Source organism: Vigna unguiculata, chromosome 7 (assembly GCF_037176805.1).
Source record: "Vigna unguiculata cultivar grain cowpea cultivar isolate G323 ecotype 2 chromosome 7, ASM3717680v1, whole genome shotgun sequence".
NCBI lineage: Eukaryota > Viridiplantae > Streptophyta > Magnoliopsida > Fabales > Fabaceae > Vigna > Vigna unguiculata.
This window is the reverse complement of record NC_140798.1, coordinates 28,968,044-28,987,006: the sequence shown is the minus strand read 5'-3', so window position 1 is coordinate 28,987,006 and position 18,963 is coordinate 28,968,044. Positions and strand designations below refer to the sequence as shown.

The window sequence follows — 18,963 nt, the reverse complement described above, 5'->3', positions numbered from 1 at the left end:
AGTACTACTAAATAGTCTTAATTTATTTGAGTTGAATAATCATCCTTTATTAAGATTATGTAGATAGAGTATTTTTGCTTAATTTACCAACTCATTCAAATGTGTTTTTTTTTTCTAAGAGTCAAATCTAATTTGTAATGGAGGGTCATTGTCTTGCATGGTTATTTTTTTAGTTACATGTATTTTTTTTTGTTTTTCATGTCGTATGGAAATTGTTGTAAGGCTTTCTCATACGCTTTCAATTTATCCCAAAAGCAACCATATAAGAATGGAGATGCACTTGAGGAGTTTAACAAGTGTTATTAGGTTAGATGTGAGACTAAACAAAAGATTTATAACTTATCATTTGACATTTTTGTATATATACACAAAGGAACTAAAAATTAAAACTCAAAATAAACAATCATTGAAGGAGTTAGTAGAAAAATATTTATCATTAAGCTTTGTTTAATCAAATGATAATTTTTAAGAAGCCTAAATGGCAAGTTCAATAAGAGTAAGATCTGTTGTAATCAATAATGGTGGCTGAAAATATGCAAGGGTAGCCTTTGTACCTTAATCTCGTATTCTATTTTCTAGGTTTTTTAGAGCACAATCAATGATCAATGTCTTGGTGAAAAAGGAGGGTACAACTATCTCACACCATTTCATCTTATTGGTGATAAAGGAAGGTACAATTATTCTATATCATTTCATTTGTAAAGTAAAGATGTTTTTGTTGGAAATTTCACATCGACTAGTGATAAGATGATTTCATAGTATATAAGTGAGTACAAATCTCACCTTACTAGCCGATTTTGTGGAGTTGAGTTAGATTTAAAATCTACTTCTTAATCGGTGTAGTAAGAAAAGATTATCCATACTTAGGTTCATTATTTTGTCTTCTTCAACATTATTAGTCAATATTTGTCATTGGTTATTAAAATATAAAGATAACTATATTAAATAAGCTAGATTTTTATTTACCGGTATTAGGATAATCATTAGTTAGCCAAAAAAAAAATGAATGTATTGTTAATTTTTGTCTCCTTTATTTCCTTTGTTTATATACGTTTTTTCATGCTTGTATATGAATTAGATCACTTCCACTATTTTATTTATATAGTGTTTTTTTTCCTGATAAAAAGAATATAATTTTTGAAAGAACTTTAACCTGTGCTTAAAAGTAAAATGGAGGGAGTATAATGTAAAGATGCAAGAATAGCTTAGATTTTAAGGTATAGACGTTTAAATTGATGGCAATCATACAATGTGCAAATCAATGTCAATGGATTCTATTAGAGGAATCAGAGTAGTTGGTGTTCACTTCACTTCACGTGAAAACTCTAGGGTTGTATGATGGTGAATCTGCATATGTCATCTTTCTCTTCAACTTCATGCTTTTCATTGGGCCTTTCCCTATCATTATTGCTTGCACTTGCATATTATCTTATCACACTTTTTCAGTTACATACACTTCACCTCATTCCAATAAATAAGATTTTGTGTTAATTAAATTACTGCACTTCAACTTCCAACTTAACCAAATCATCTTGCCACTTAATGTCCTAATGACACTGATTACGAAAGTAAAAGGAGGTTTTTATTTATTTATTATTATTGAAAATAGTAACAAGACAGATTTTTCTGCGTTTTAATATTTTTAAATGTTTTAACTAATATTTTTAAGACACTTTTCAACGTTTGTCGTTATTAAAATATAGGATAGTCTGACATATGTTAAATTTTTTAAACTAGCAAAATTGAATAACTTCGAAGCTTCCGTAAAAAGCTTAGATGCTAAGAAACACTATTTAGTAACAAAACAGCAATAAAGCCGTCCATAATAAATAAATTTATATAAAAATGCTACTACTAGTTGATGAGACATGAATAGTTTTGTCTATTATGTTTCTTATATATTTAAAGTTTATATTACAAAAATTGCATACATTAACTTGATATTTTATCCGAGTTTTTTTATGTCTATGGATTTCACCAAAAAATTGTATCGGTTTAATTAAAGTATTGTGGTGTTGAGAAAAAAAAAAAGGATGTCATGTGTGTCCATCATGTTCATTCACTCATTTAGAATTGCATTAGAAATTTTCATTTACCCAAAAATTTGAATTATTTAACTAACTATATTTTAACTTGTTTAACCAATCAGATTTAGTCCACATACACAAATATAATAATAACTGACTATTCATGTTATCACAAAAATTGATGATGATTATGGGAATTTTATAAGGTATTTTAATGATTATGTAATATTTGGATATATTACAATTACTTTCCGGACATGAAATTATACTAATTTAATCAAATTAACATTAGTTTAAGGATTAAATATACTTTTAGACACCAAAATTTGGTGTGAAATTGTAAATTGTCATTATTTTAAATTATCATATAATTTGGTTCTCTAACTTTAAAGATGAATAGATGGTCTTTCTAATCTAATTGTGGTAAAAAGAAATTTTGTGTCCAATAATGTTTCAGCTTGACATTTGAATTGTTTACATTGTTTGATATTTTTTAGTTCAAATATTAATCTGAAACATTCATTTACGTTAAACTTTATAACAAAAATGTCTCAAAACTTGAATAGAGATATACTTTAATTTCGCATCCTGGAAATTATAAACATATTTAATGTTTAGTTTAACCCATGTGCACCAGTGCAGGAAGGGCCTTTGGTAGCGGTTGTTTATCATATTCTGCACCGGTTCGGGAACCGAAGCATATTGGGGCGAGGCCAAAAGAGCACAACTTTTGGCCTCGGTTAAGAACCGAAGCCATAGAGTGCCCTTCTGCCTCGGTTCAGACAAACCCGAGGCCATAGAGCCCACCTTTTGGCCTCGGTTTTCTGTGCCACCCGAGGCCATATGACCTTTTTTTTTTTTTTTTTAAATTCGATACCCTTTTGGCCTCAGTTTATGTTGCACCCGAGGCCATATGGGCTTTTTTTTTTTTTTTTTAATTCGATACCCTTTTTGGCCTCGGTTTTGGTTGCACCCGAGGCCAAAAGCTTGCTTTTTGCTTCGGTTCTGGTGTGAACCGAGGCCATATGGGCTTCTTTTTTTTTTTTAAATTTGATACCCTTTTTGGCCTCGGTTTTGGTATGAACTGAGGCCTAATACGCTGTTTTTTTTAATGCAGTTTTTGATTTGGTGTTATTCCCACATTTGAACCTGCAAATTTTATTCAGCACCCAGCACAGACCAGAATAGAGCAGAACAGAATATTTTAAAACACATCTACAATTCAAATTCATTTAAAAGACAATTACAAATCTTTTGTAATCAACATACATGTTCTAATCAATACTATGGTACATTTCAATTATATATTTGGCACATGCTATCCTACCAAACTTGATGGACTTTGCGGGAATTGCTGCAGGACTCTTGAATGTCTACAAAATAATAGATTAAGTTAAGTTAGTATATAAAAAGGAAATATTGCAAAGTATTCATTTTAATTCAAATATATATTACCGTTTCCCAATTTGTTGTAATACGAGCACGCACAGTGGTTGTCATCCATTGCATTATATAGTAACCGCACTCATATGAGCCGGTTTGTCTATTACACTACATTATATTAACAACGTTACAATTAATTAATGAAGAAAATCAAGCAAACAATCATGAAGATATGGATAGAAATATCAAACCTGGAGAGAACACCATACAAGACCTTTTGCCTTAGCCGTTGATCTCCCTAACAACATGTTATGTGCAGCAATTGAACTATGATATAGGGAATAAGTTAGGATATTTTTATATAACATGTCATATTCATAAGATTGATATTGAGGTTCTTACCAATCTATCACTTGTCTAAGATGGTTGGGGGGAGGGCGATGCAAAGAGCAAAACCACACAGCAAGGTTCTCCCTTAGGGAAACCACAAGTAACTGCCAATGACGCCTGATAAGAAAATAAATTCATTGTTATGCATTAAAATGACTTATTATATTCATAAGTTAACAAAAATGATTTACCCAGCAAGATAAGGGACAAAATAAATTTCTTTTCCACGTTGAAAGCATTTGGTCACATATGCTTGGATGTCATCAAACTTGTTGCCTTCATGGGTGAGTTGGGGGTCTATAAACCCATATACATCATTCAGCCCCATAGTTTCAGTGACACCAGACAGATACCTAAACCAAAAATTGATTTGATATAAGTAAATACATAAATATATCAAATAACTATATATAATGACTAAAAGACTTACATCATCCATAATTGAATAATGGTAATATTGAGTTCTTCTTGTCCTCGTGCAAGCTCCAAGACATCTTGGGAATGCAAGTAAAGTGGGATGTCAAGATCTCTCCCAAAAATGTTAGCATCCCAAGGAACCTGCATCGGCTTATCAGCTATGATTTCTGCAAGTTGGAGCAATGCACCAAGAGGATCATCCAAAGAGAGAAGAATCTTCTTTGATTGATGTTTTTCCTATATTGATGCAATTTCAGTTAAAATGGAATATAATTTAAGTTTGAATATAATAAACATGTAAACTTAAAAATGTAGTATATTTGTGGGTTTAAGAGTCTGTACCGGGGGGTCAGTATCAACCAAATCTCTAGGCCAGGCGAGGAAACACTGGAATGCCTGTGCCACAGTATACAACCAAATCTCTATATGCACTAATAAATTACTAGAAAGTGATTAATCTTCTTAAACTGTCCAATCGGACAATTCAAGATTCAATACATTTAAATTATTAGTATTGTATCCCCTTATATCTAATTTTAAAAAAATGTAATTTTTTCAAAATGAAAACTCGGGGACAATACATAATTTACGTATTGAATCTCAAACGGGAAACTAAGGCTAACTCACATATAAGAAAAAACAAACAACATGTTTTAACAAATAATTAATAAAATATATAAAGCAAACAACAGATTGGCATAATAGGAAAATATTAGAATTAGGAACCTGGGAGCGCGTAAAAAGAGCAGATGACACTGGAAGATGATGCAATTCAACGCGTTCGAAAGCTACAAGAGATAACAAAAAACACAAGAGAAAGTCATAAGTAACAAATAAAAGCAAAAACAACAATTTCCTTAACATCATATATTACCTATTTAATTATAGTGTTTTTACAATTCTCTTAAATTAAATTCAGACTTAATGCTCTACGTCTGAAGACACAATGCTCTTAAATTGAGACTCAATCCTTCCACAAAATTAATCAAAACACTCCAAACAATTTCTATCTCAATCCAAATTAACACTCACAATAACTAAAATTTAAAATTAACATACACAAAAACAGAAAATCAAACAAAAACGCGTTCGAAATTTACCTTAAAGAAAACCGCAGCGCGACAATTGCGGCAAAAGAACGAAAGTGTTCGCGTGGTGGTAGAGGGACGCCGAAACACTTGCAGAGAGACAGAGAGAGGGACGAGACAGCGGCAGTGGTCTCGCGTGGTGGTGGACGGACGCCAGAAGAGACGGCGCAAGAGCTCGCGTGGTGGTCTCGCGTGGTGGTGGTTGGAGGCGCGACGAGACTGCGGTGGCTGGATGCGAGACGAGACGGCGGTGGTGGCAGGAGGCTCGCGTGGTGGTCTCGAGTGGTGGGCTCGCCGGAAGTCGCGGAGAGAAGAAGAAACAGCGTCGCCGGAATTTGCAGAGAGAAATGGCAGCTGCGCGCGCGAGGAAGAAGGGGTTCTGTTTTTGAGCCCTAATTAAACAATATGGCCTCGGTTCCACGCAGAACCGAGGCATATAACCCCTCTTTGGCCTCGGTTTCCTAACACCCGAGGCCTATAACCCCTCTTTGGCACCGGCTTTTCTCTAACCGAAGCCTATAGGTGAATTTCTGGCAACCTTTTGGCTTCGGGCCTCCTTAACCGAGGCCTATAACCCCTCTTTGGCACCGGTTTCTTAAGAACCGAGGCCTAAAGCGGCATTTGGCACCGGTTTTTCACTAAACCGAGGCCTATAAGTTGTCTTTAATTTCAAAATTGCCACCGCCTCCTTATAGGCTTCGGTTCCGCTATAACTAAGGCCTATAAGGCGAGGTAAAATCCCAAATCTGCACTAGTGGTGTTTGGTTATCATTTTTCTTTAGTTTAACCCATGTGTTTGGTTATCATTTTTCTTTAATATTGATAAAGGATTTGTATTATGTTTCTATTACTAAGAAAATACTTATTATATTTCTACATCCATTTTTTTTTAAATTAAGACAAAATTTAGGTTATTATATCTTTAATATTTTTAAGTATAATGATTGGCTTTATTTTTTGTAACTTATTAACTATAATAACTATTGTTGGTGTTAGGAATCCAAGTGTGATTCTAAGTCTCACATTGGTTAGAAATGAGAAAGTGGAGCACTATATAAGAATAAAAACCCATAAACCCATTGTCTTTAGGTTTTGGGTTGAGAGTGGTGTCAGTGTCTTATATGGTTGGGCTTAGTTCTAATTGGTGTTTGTATCTCCGCAGTGATACCCCCTTATAAACCTAACAGTTGGGCATTAAACAATTGCGCAATTCAGGAAAAATTAGTATGTGTTTGGATAATAACTTTTTAAGGATTTATTTATTTTCATAAAACAATTGAAATGATTTATGATAATTTGGTTAGGAAATTTGAAGATGACGAAAGTAATTACTTAAAATTAGACCATTTCTAAAAAAAATAAAAATTTATAATTTTTATACCTTTTTTATATGAATTATATCTAGGGATGACAATGGACGGGACAAGTTTCATTATCCCATCTTCATCCTTGCAACAAACATTCATTTCGATCTCCATTCCATCCTCAAACTTAGTAGACATAAAATTTTTGTCTTATATTCATCTCCACCAAATATTGAGTATACTCATATATCCATACTTATATCCAATTTTTTTTACTGTTCCAAATATTAATTAATTCATTTTTATAAAAAAAATCACACCAAAGGAATTATGATACTATAAAAATATTCAATATTAAAAGAAAATACTATTTTCTTCAAGAAGTCAAATATTAAGAAAAATATTATAGTTGTATAAATCTCAAATTAAAGTATCAAATAATAACTAAGGAAAATTCAAATAATTACATAAATACTAAACAATTACACATAACTAAAATTTTATAATAATCAAAACATTTATTAATTTTGCAAATGATCAGTATTTTTACTTCGATCCACTTACACATTAAAAACAAGAAAAAAGAAGATATATATATATATATATATATATATATATATATATATATATATAAAGTTATCCAATAAATTATAGGTACTAATTGTTAAGACTTTGGCAAGTGTATCAAGTCGCGCAAGTAGTAACCGGTAAGACCGGGATATCGTTTCCCAAGAGATTCGTGTATACTAAATAATTGTGTAATTAGTGACTAATTTAAACTAATGAGTAAATTCATAATTTGGGTTTTTGTATGCAATAAAGTAAATATTTCATAAACAAGTAAAATTGAACTTGGATATTTGAAGACTCTAGAAAATGGTAAAGACTAGAAATGCAATGGATTGATATTGTTGGAGTTAGACTTCACCTACTTCACTCTCATGTATATTAAACAATAAAACACTTCTCCATTAATTACTAATGTCAACCCACAAGTCTACTCAAACTCTAATCCCTTAGTTGAATGAGCCTATGTTCCCTTATTTAGAGTCAATTCCTTGAATCCCTAAATAAACAAACCCGCTTTACAAATTAGGGTTTAAGACAACTAATGGGTCAAGTTCCATTTCTAGATACATGTTCCATTAGGTATCTTGTTCAAATTCTAGGTTTCAATAGATATTTTCCAATACCTAATGACCCAAATATCATGCAATGAATGGGTAAAACAAAGCAAGCTTTAAATACATAAACAAAGATACTTGAAATCAATGGAAGAAGCATATATATATTCAAACCATTCAAAAATACATGAGAGTTCAGCGGCTACATCTAACCCCAACAAAAATGGGTTTAGCTCTCCATTGTCATGGAGAGCTTAAGCTTACAAAATGGATATGGAAGAGGGAGGAGACACAAAGAGGAAGATGGAGTTGTTCCCACAAGCCCTAGCAGACCTCCAAGCGCTCCAAGACGTGTTGTTCGAGCTCCAAAGTGTCCAAGATAAGTTTTCCTTCGCGAAAACAGAAGAAAAAGGGCCACTTGACACATCAGCGAAACAGGCGCCTGGCGGAAGCCTCTCACCGCCAGGCGCTAGCCATCAAACAGTGGCCAAATCTTCCCGCTACCGCCCGACGGTGTCCAATGTGCCGCCAGGCGGTGATCCAACAGTGGCGCCTGGCGCTGGTTCTGTGTCGCCGAGCGCTTCCTGTTGACATTTTTGCTCTTCTCCTTGCTATTCCGGGTCACTCATTTGTTTGAACTTTTGGAGCAAAGCTTCCAATCTACAAAAAGGACACAAAAATGGGGATTAGTGATATATTTAGATCAATGTAACCCAAAATGTATTTATTTACAAAAGTAAGATAAAATTGAGGATTAAGTAGGTTAAAAGCTTTGGAAGAGATGATTTTGCTAATGAAATATAGCTTGGATAATGGTAAAAATTAACATTATCACTAATTGAAATAGGGACAAAAATATAATGAGGATGAGTATTTGGGCAGATATATAGGGACAGGAACATGGCAAATATGTATCCCCATACTCATTGAAAATATCGGGTATTACCGATATCTCTTTTTTTTTTTCTTAAGTTTGTCTTCTATTATAATATTTTTTACTCAACCTAAGCTAATAGATGTTGAGTTTGTATTGTTAACTTAATATCGTTTTTTAATTGATATTGATAAATATTTTATACAGGATAAAATTAATTGCAATTTTACGATATCATAATTAAGGCCTTTTTGTTACTAGCAAAGGTTAATATTAATTTTTATTTTTTTAGTTGATGCAAGAAAGTGTTTTCTTTCTGAACATTAATGATATTTTTTTTTACTAATGTTAAATACAACTTTTTCCTTTATATCAATTAGGATTACTTTTTTTTATGATTTTAGTTAGAAATTTTTCTTACCACCACTGATTTGAAGTTATATTAAGTCTCAAATAAGATAATGTTAGATATCACTATAAACTTTGACATCTCAGCTATTTTGACATCTTAGCTATGTTGACATCCCAAAGTTTATCAATAATTTCTAATTACACAAAAATTCATTTAAAAAAAGTAAAATAAATCAAAGCATGGGGAATCGCATCAAGCCCATAATAAAATTACATTTCACGAAACATAGCCAAACTATATATATTATGAAAAAAATATAAAGAAATACATGTAGGTAAAACATTAAACTACTTATATTGTTCTCTATGGATCAAAGATAAATATGCTAACTTATCATCATAATGATTTATCTCACGAAAAACATAAGAAACTTTGAATTGCATATGCTTACTAAAATGTAAATATTAGCGTCATCTCCCTCTAAGACTCCAAGGAACAACTCATTGATCCAAAAAACCATGACAAACTAAATAATAGTCACTCGTCAACCAACGCCTCTGAAAATCCTTCCTCAATCATACTCCAAAGCATAAATGACACTCGTAAACTTAGCATAAATAGAAGTTTGGACTCTTAAAAAGATGGAAAAACTACTCACATATTCACCCCAAATTCCTCTAAGAATACCAACACATGAAGCTAAATCAGGACAACCACTACTTGCATTATCATTATCAACTTTGAGCCAATTAGCAGATGAAACTTTTCATATTACGTCCATAAATGAAACCACCCTATCCTCCCTAGTTTGAATATTCAAAATTTTTAGCACTAAAAAATTTGAGACAATATTACTCATATGCTTCTTAGATTTTTTTTCCAGTCATACACACGAACTCCTTAATTTGAAAAATAGCGTAAGGAAAGCAATTAGATCTTGAAATATACTATTATTTCTCATCAAGATAATCGTTGTAATGATGACCACTGTAATCACTTTAAGCAAAAGATTACAAAGAGATTTCATAAACTGAAAAATCAAATCTAAGAAGAAAATTGTTGATAAAAGAAGAAGATGGACATCTTGCTTCAATAAGGAGTTTTGATGATGATGATGACTTATGAAGAAGTGTGGAAGACTTAATGATGATTCATGAGAAATGTTAAAGACTTAAAGAATGATTGGATTCAATAAATACATTGAATACTTAAGAGGAGTTTAGTTGTTAAAGTATTGTAATTTGTGTATCTTATTTAAAATAGTTAAATTAGTAAGTCAAGAGTCAAATGCAGAACCCAAGCAACATAGCACTGAGAGAGTTTTAATTTTTGCAAAACTTACTGGAATAATCGATTATCTCAGTAAAAAATGATTTTCAAGAAAAGCCTCTATGATAATCAATTATCAGTTGTGATTTAACTTTTCATATTCTTAACCTAATTTCGAAAATGGCTTATATAAATGAAATGAGAGTTCTCTTTACAAAATACAAAAGTTAGAAAAGTTTGAGTAATTGAGAACTCTCTGTGGGAAGGTTTTGATAAACCTAGTGTGGGTAAAGCGATAACTTTCACCAAGTGGATTCTTGTGTGATTGAGTGTTTTTGTTATTGCTAGGAGAAATTGTTTATCCTTTGTGTGATTCAAATGATGTGTTCATTCCTTATGGATTTAAAGGAAAGTGTTTATCCATCTCTTGTGTGATTCAAGAGAAGTGCCTTCATCCTTTGTGGGACTCAAAGGAGGTGTTCATCTCTTATGGATTTCAAGGGATGTGTCTTTCATCTCTTGTGGCTTCAAAAGAGGCATTTTCTAAACCCTAATCTTTCTTATGTGTGATTGTATTTGTGGTTTATTTTAGTAATTGAGTTAATCTTATTTTTTAGAGATTAACAACTGGATGTAGGGTCTTTTGATCCTAAACAATATAAATACTTTTTGTCAATCTTCTTTTTCCCTCTCTTTATTAATTTGCACTTAAATTAAAGGAAATATTTTTAATTGAAACGTTAAATTTTTGGAAAAAAATTTAAAGTATTAATTTTTATTAATTAAACTAATTCACCCCCTCTTAGTTTTTGTCCTATGGGAACATTTCGTTGCGCGATTCTAATAAAAATTAAAAATCCTGAAAAACTTCCTTCAATCATTTTCACAATTGCATAACAATAGAATAATATGAAAGAACAAATGAGACAAAGATTCAACATTATTTCCAAACAGAAAACACATCAAACATAAAACCACTCTTTTTTTTAATCTCCAAATCGATAGGTAAACGATCATACAATAGCTTCCAAAGAACCAAAATTTTAGTTGGTGACACATCATTCAACCAAATCAAATTCCCCCAACTCATACGTTCCATACTAGAATAGTAAAAAATTTTGAAACTTTTTTAGAAAGCACACCCGATCGTCCAAAATCTATTTAGGCACATCCTCATCCTTATTAACCATTGATGAAGAAAAATCACATAAACTAACAATAAAAGAAAGTTTCACTGAGTATCTGTTCAGGCCAAACTAACAACAAAGTATAATCATACTATGTCAAAATAAGAAATTTTAGCCAATTTAGATAAGCAAATGTTAGAACATTAACAATCATTCCAAAAGATTAATGCAATCACCCTTACCTAATGTCCAAAAAGTATTTTCAAGAACAACATCATATGCATGCTTAATAGCATGTCAAATTGATGACGATTTAAAGAATATATATCTATGATACCTTGACTTAAGAAATCGAATACACATGATGAATTTAGTCCAAGTCATTTTGCCATAAACAAACTCTCAAGCTAAATATAATAGATAAGATTTATTCTCCAACTGAATATTAGTAACCTAACCACCATTTACCTCGGAACCACACAAGATAAACTAATTAACAATGAGCAATCCTTATTTCTATGTATTCATTGTTCAAACACAAAATTTTGAATCTATTGTTTCACCTCAAGAAGAAGTTTAATAAATCATTTATAAACTTGAAAGTTATAAGATAACAAGCTAATAATAACCATATATACTAGTTGAATTCTTTCCATCATTGCGAGACGTAGTGGTTTACCCTGTGACGGATGTCAGCGGTTCGAGTCCCCTTATCTCCAACTCGTGAACTTAGTCGATACAAAAATATATGATAGCACTTCAATTTTTCCGATTCGACAGTTTGATCTATGCTATGATTCTCATTCATGGACCTTAATAAGATCAACAAATTTATTATAAATCTTATAAATGTTATTTATATTTTTTTTTCTTTGATGGCAACAAAATTTTATGCCAATTGGACTATTTTTCGTAAATGTAATACGGTTTTTGTTGTCCATATTGATAAGAAATATTTTTTATGACATTATTAAAATTACCTATTTGTCAATGTAGATCAAAACTATTTTATGGTTGAGTTTTGTTAGACTTTTCCTTAGCAATTTTGATAGGATTGTTTTTCGATGGATGTTATCCAAATGTTTTTAGTTAAAATTTGTAATGATATTTTTAGGTTAATTTTTATATTGCTAATTTTCATATTTAATATTTTTGTATTTGGTGATACTTGAATCACTCTATTTAAATAAAAAAAATAAAAATTTATAAAATTGAACTAATATTCAAATAAAATATTTGAAAAGCTAAATAATTTGCAATAGAACTAATTCAATTTCTATATATTTAATTTTCTTAAAATTTAATAAAAAAATTTCCTTTTAAATACAAAGTAAAAGTAAAATTTCATCTTTAAAAATGTTGTAGTTTGATAAAAAGAACTTTAAGTAAATCTCAAATTGGCATTTATCAAGGTAAAAAGATAACTATAGTAAAAAAGTATAATGTTAATTTATCTGTTGAAATCATTATTTCTTTTGTTAGTAATATTGTAGAATAAAATTAAATAGCAGAGTTGCAATTATTGATTGATTAATTGCGTTCATAAATACGATATCTGTATTTTCTTTAAAGATAAAAATTTAAAATGAACAAGTAAATTAGAATGTTCATTTTTCATTTTATGAGAATTTCATTTTTCTTAAAACCTTTTTCTAAAATTTTGGATTATTAACTTATCTATTTGTAAAAATATTATATTACTATTAGTTGTTGTCATTGTCGTATAACAATTAAAGCAATTTCAATTTTAATAATTATGATAGGGAAAACACATGTGTTGGGACCTCGTATCTGTATTCGTATTTTTAATTGAAAATATTATTTTATACATATATATATATATATATATATATATATATATATATATATATATATATATATATATATATATATATATAATTTTAAAAAAATTTATAGAAAAATTAAACAATTATATTTATGAGAGTAATTATACACTTACATATTATTATTAAACTAAAGATGATTTTGTTTATTAAGAAAATAAATTTATTTAATTAAAAATTACAACAGAATTATTTAAAAAAAATAAAATTATCAGATAAGAAATACATTAAAAATAGTTAAAAAGAATTCAATTAAAATAACTAAACTGAGAGAAATCAAATATTTATTTTAATATTTTTTTCTATGAAAAGTATTTTAGTTTTAAAGTAGTGGAGTGAATTTCTTCTAAAATAGTTATGTAAAATAATTAATATTCATTTTATTTTTAAACAGTGTCGACATTTTAAATTTAATTTAATTTAATTATTAAAATTTTTAGTTCATATTAATTATAATGGACATCCTTAGAGACAACCTTTTTCTACTTTATTTGTCAACAATTCCTTAAAAAAATGAAGAAAGCGAGTAGCGTACTACTCTCGTCGGTTGTCATTCGTTATTAATTTACTTGAAGTATGAAATATATTTACTTTTAGTACAAAATAAATTATATTTAGAGAAGTAGGGTTTATTTTGTGTGCATTTAAAGTTTTTTACAGTATTGATTATTACTTTAAATCATAAATAATTTATATTAATATTATAATTTTCATACCAAGTCAAGTTAAAAAAATATAACTCGATTAAAGCTTTTAAATGTATGGCTCAAATAAAACCCGAAACGAGGGAATATGATTTAGTTTGACATTTGAAAATTGATTCTCATTCTTGGAAGTGAAAAAGGCACGTTATGTAAGTCTATTGCATTATACTTATAAATTTAATACTATTTGTTTATTATGATCATTGTATATTACTACAAATATACTCTTATATGAAGTGTGATTAATTAGATGAAAATTTTCGTAAAAGTGATATAAATATATATGAAGTTTTAATTTATGAATTTTCAAGTTTCATAGCCTATTTTAGTGTTACGTTAATCTAACTAATATGAAGTTAAAGTAAATGTGTAGTGTAGTATAATTGTTTTTCTCACATAGGAACTCAATTTGACTCAAAATAATTATGTGCTGAAAAAGTAGACATAATAGGTAGAATGTAACCTTTATTTGAGTGAAATAGAATAGAGATTCCATAAGTTGATAGAACGTTGATTCTTACGTTGTAAGAATGATCACTCATTCTCTTGACCTAACCAAACATGCATGGAGATGGATCATTTCATCTTTACCATATTCTCAAATTATACTTTCCACCAAATTCTTACTGTACATTCAAGGATGTTGATATTTATTTTATTCCCTTTTCATAAATAACACTGTTAATTAATGACTGTCTTTCGGGTAAAAAGCTTCTTTAATATGTCAATTTATTCAAAATTTTAAAAATTAAATAATGAAGAATAAAATTTAATTTTGAAGAAAAAGCAAACCCTATACGTAACACCTAATCTTATTTTAATTCATTTAATACTGCATTTCTCTCAGATATTTTACATTTTATTCTTTACCAGTGGTCACTATGGCATTTATTAAAAGTGTCGTAACTATATTCTCAAGGAATCTCAATGTAAGACTTTCAGACAAACTTTTTTCGGTACTACTTGAAACTATTTGGACTCACAAAATTGACGTCTTAATCATCATTTAATGAATCTTCTTTACACGTTTATAATTTTGTAAGCATTATTTTCTTTTTATCTATTTTATTTTATTTCACTTATATTCCTGTTTTCTTTGTTTTATTAAATCACTCATAATATCTTCTTTTTTTTATTTTTTTAACAACCTTTATTTTTCAAGTTCCAATAAATTTCATTAACAACCAAAGAATATGTCGGAAAAAATGAATTATATAAAATTTGCTGGTACTATTTTTTTTTAAGACAAAACTTATTCGCAATGCAATAATTGTTTTCAATATGTTATAGTTTCAAATGTAAAAATTCAATATCAGAAAACAAAACTGCTATTTTTGTCAAAATGCTAATTAACTAGTATCTTTAGACTATTAATTATTTTCTAAATGGGTTTGGTGTGTCCTATATTTTATATTTTTTTAATAAATTTTCAATGATAAATTGTGGATGGAGTTTAAGATATCAACCGAAATATCAAAATTATAATTGACATGGCTTTATTTAAAAAAGTGTATGTTTTTAGTCTTTCAACTTTTACTTAAAATTAGAATTTTTCTATATCTAAAACTTCGATACATTTTGATTTCTAAACTTTAAAAGTGATTGAATATATATTTTTTAACCCAATTACATAAACTTTTTCTAACGTGTCAAGCGTGTTTCAAGTTAGTATTGGAATTGTTTACATTGTTTGACACATTCTCGATTCAATATTTATTGCGTTCGACACCTCAAAAAAAAGTTTACGTAATTGGGTTAAAAAGACTATATTCATTCATTTTTAAAGTTTAGAGACCAAAATATATCAAAGTTTTGAACAGGGACGAATTCCAATTTTGAATTAAAGTTTAAGGACTAACAATATAGTTAACCCTTAAAAAACTTTAAAAAAAAAAACGATTTTTCAATATTTCTAATGTGTTTTTATAAACAAAACTACCCTTTATTAGTTCCTTAATAAATATCCTAAGGATTATTATACATAGGTTCCAAACTATCACAACCATGGCCTCAAATAAATTCTATATAACATTCAAGATTTTCAATTTGAATTTTTTAATGGCATTATTATATACTAATTGTGATCTCCAAACTATCACATACCTTTTAGAACAAGAAATAATTATGTATAAATCGGTTAGATTAGATCCCTCTGTAAGGATAAAACTTTATATAAAAATATTTAATCGTGTGGTATACCTAATTAATCTAGGCCTCTACTGTAGATTATATAGTTAGTTACCAGAAAAAACCAGCGTCTATGTCTGCAAACATAAATTGCTATTTAAATCAGAGATTGAGGCTCAATCTTCAGTTAAAGATCCGAGTAGGGAAACTAGTGGCGGCAAAAAAGAAGAGATTTTTGCAAAGCAAAGTTGATTGGTTGGAACAGCCAACGAAGGAATTTATACTGGGAAGTTGAGATCATTCACGAAATCACACAGTATATTAACAGCAAGCACTGTTACTTTCTTGACATCTCAGCACTGTATCATAGAGAAGTACTCAGGGATCCCTTCCATACCCTAAGGGCCATATGCACACAGAATTGTCGGAACTGGCCACTGTTTTCGTATTCTATGAATCTGATGCGGGGACCAAAGTGGAAACGCATTGGATAAACCCTTATCTCCACATCACCCTCCCAATATTCACATCCAAATACAATTCTTACTTAATTAACACTCATAACACACTATAATATAACCATAGTAGACCGCAAGATTCGGTTAAATATTAGAGAAATCATTTTCTTTCTTTCAGAGTTTTTCCATTTCTTATCCCCTTCAGAAAAAAAAAAAAATATGGGCAGGGTAAGCTTTGGTATGGTGGGTGATGTATGCATGCATATGACACATGTAACTCCTTGGGGGGCTTTGACTTGTGGCATTAACTAGCACAATTGTAATTGGATATAGAAGGGATTCCACTCTTTCGGCTGATTGTGTTGACAACGCAACATTGTTTTGTGGCATCTGCCTCAGAGAAGTTTGCATAAATTAAAATTAGAATAATCCGGTTGATGCTGTGAACCAGGGCCGAAAGAGTTTTTTGAGTCTAATAAATTATACACATTGTTCTTATTCCTGCACTGATTGCTCGTACGGGATTTGAATTATCACTTGCATGCACAGTGTGATGCTAAATGCAACTTGCTCCATGTCAGAGTCCCCATCGATCAAATGATCAGGGAGCATTTCTCTTATCCAAACAAATATCCGAAGGAACTTTCTTCCTTTTCCTTTCCGCTAATAATAATCGCTTTATTTCTAATGCACTACTCCACTATCATAACCACCCACTATAAATAACACACCATGTAATCACAAAGTCCACCAGGGCTAGCAAGAACAACTTCTTCTTTTTCAATTACCCTTCTGTCATATATTTTTCTTTCACGGTGGAAGCAATGGATAGAGTAAGAGAGTTGGCATCAAAGAAAGCAGCAGTTATATTCACCAAGAGTTCATGTTACATGTGCCACAGCATCACGCAACTGTTCTATGAGCTTGGAGCAAGCCCTGCGGTGCATGAGCTTGACAAGGATGCGTATGGGAGGGAAATGGAGTGGGCTTTGAGGAGCATGGGGTGCAACCCTTCAGTGCCAGCAGTGTTCATTGGTGGCAAATTTGTAGGCTCATCAAAGGATGTCATATCCCTCCATGTTGATGGTTCCCTCAAACAAATGCTTATGGCTGCCAAGGCCATATGGTTTTAGTCTCAATTCCCCAATAAAACTCAGAAGCTCCGTAAGACATATGAAGGAGCTCTTACACAATGTTTTAAGTCAGGGACACCCCTTCTTTTTCCTGAGTGTCCTCTTTTAGCTAGTACCAAAGAGGAAGAAAGTCTGTAAAAAAAAAACATATAGTCTTGCTTTTTAGTGTTTTATAAAAGGTTGGCTATGGCCACCATGTTATCATACTTCATCCTGTGGGACAAAATTAACTGCTCCTACTTTAGTTAATGCAGCTTTCAACTTTCTGCGCTTTATCTTTATTACCACAAATCCTACAGGAAACAAATGTTTCCATCGATCAAACCATGAAGTTTCTGTCAGAATCTAATTCACCAAGGTTTCAAGGTTCATTGCCAAAATAACACTTTAGATTAATTAGGTGGCAGTTCAGCTTTTGTTGCATACCGTTAAGCCTTCATGTTTCAACGTATTGTATATTTGTTCATATATAATCTAATTTTCTTTGTCACTACTTTGTACGTATAATTATTAGATATGGAGTTTTAAATTAAAGCCAGTTTCCCGCTTTACACATTTTAATTTTAAAGTTGTTATTTTAATTATTTAAGTTTTGGTATTGAATAATTAAAATACTTTTTTACTTTTTAATTGAAACGTTTTGGTGGAGGGGAGAAGCTGAAGGAGAGGTAAGGGGACAAGAGAGGGGAGGCGACACTGACATTGTTGGGGGATTTGTAGCAATCAGAACAGTGTTGATGGTGATACTAATATCATGATAGTAAAAATAAATATGTGATGATGATATTTGTGAAGACAATATATATAACGATAATAATAAGGTTGTACAAAAAAAAAGTCTTTTTTTTTTTAAATAATAGGCTTAAATATCTTTTTGTCCTCATTTTCGTAGTGTTTGTTGCGGATAGTCATCATTTTGACAGAATGTTTAAAATGGTCCTCATTTTGACCGAATGTTTAAAATAGTCATCATTTCCGCAATTCGTGTTTTATTTGATCCTTTTCTGTAACGCTGTTTAAATCATTAACGAAGTATTGTACAGGTGGCACAGTTTGTGTTAGGGTGTATTACGTATACTATAGAGGTGGCTAATTAACGTTAATTTTTTCAATTTAGGAGAAATTTGGAAATTTCTTCATCTTCGTCTTTCTTGAGCTCGGAATGAAGTGGAGAGTCAAGCATTGTACTGCATTTTGACTTTCCTTAAACTTCGTTCAATTTCACTTTTGCCAAACATTGATCTAGTGCATTTTGATGAGGATAAATTAATGTTATAAATTTAACTTCTTTCAGACTTAGATTAATTTAATTTTTCTCAAGCTTAGATCAATATCTTTTACT

The 18,963-nt window shown here is 30.5% G+C and overlaps 1 protein-coding gene across 1 annotated transcript; it reads left to right on the top strand.

Moving 5' to 3' along the window:
• Positions 1–17,217: 17,217 nt before the first annotated feature.
• On the top strand, positions 17,218–17,896 carry LOC114190780 (glutaredoxin-C11). Its single transcript, XM_028079814.2, has one exon. It carries the CDS (start codon positions 17,313–17,315, stop codon positions 17,619–17,621), a length of 309 nt encoding a protein of 102 aa, XP_027935615.1. The 5' UTR covers positions 17,218–17,312; the 3' UTR covers positions 17,622–17,896.
• The last annotated feature ends 1,067 nt before the right edge of the window (positions 17,897–18,963 follow it).

Bases quoted from the DNA above. Each gene is read 5' to 3' on its own strand.
- LOC114190780 (XM_028079814.2), top strand. From the start codon at position 17,313: ATGGATAGAGTAAGAGAGTTGGCATCAAAGAAAGCAGCAGTTATATTC.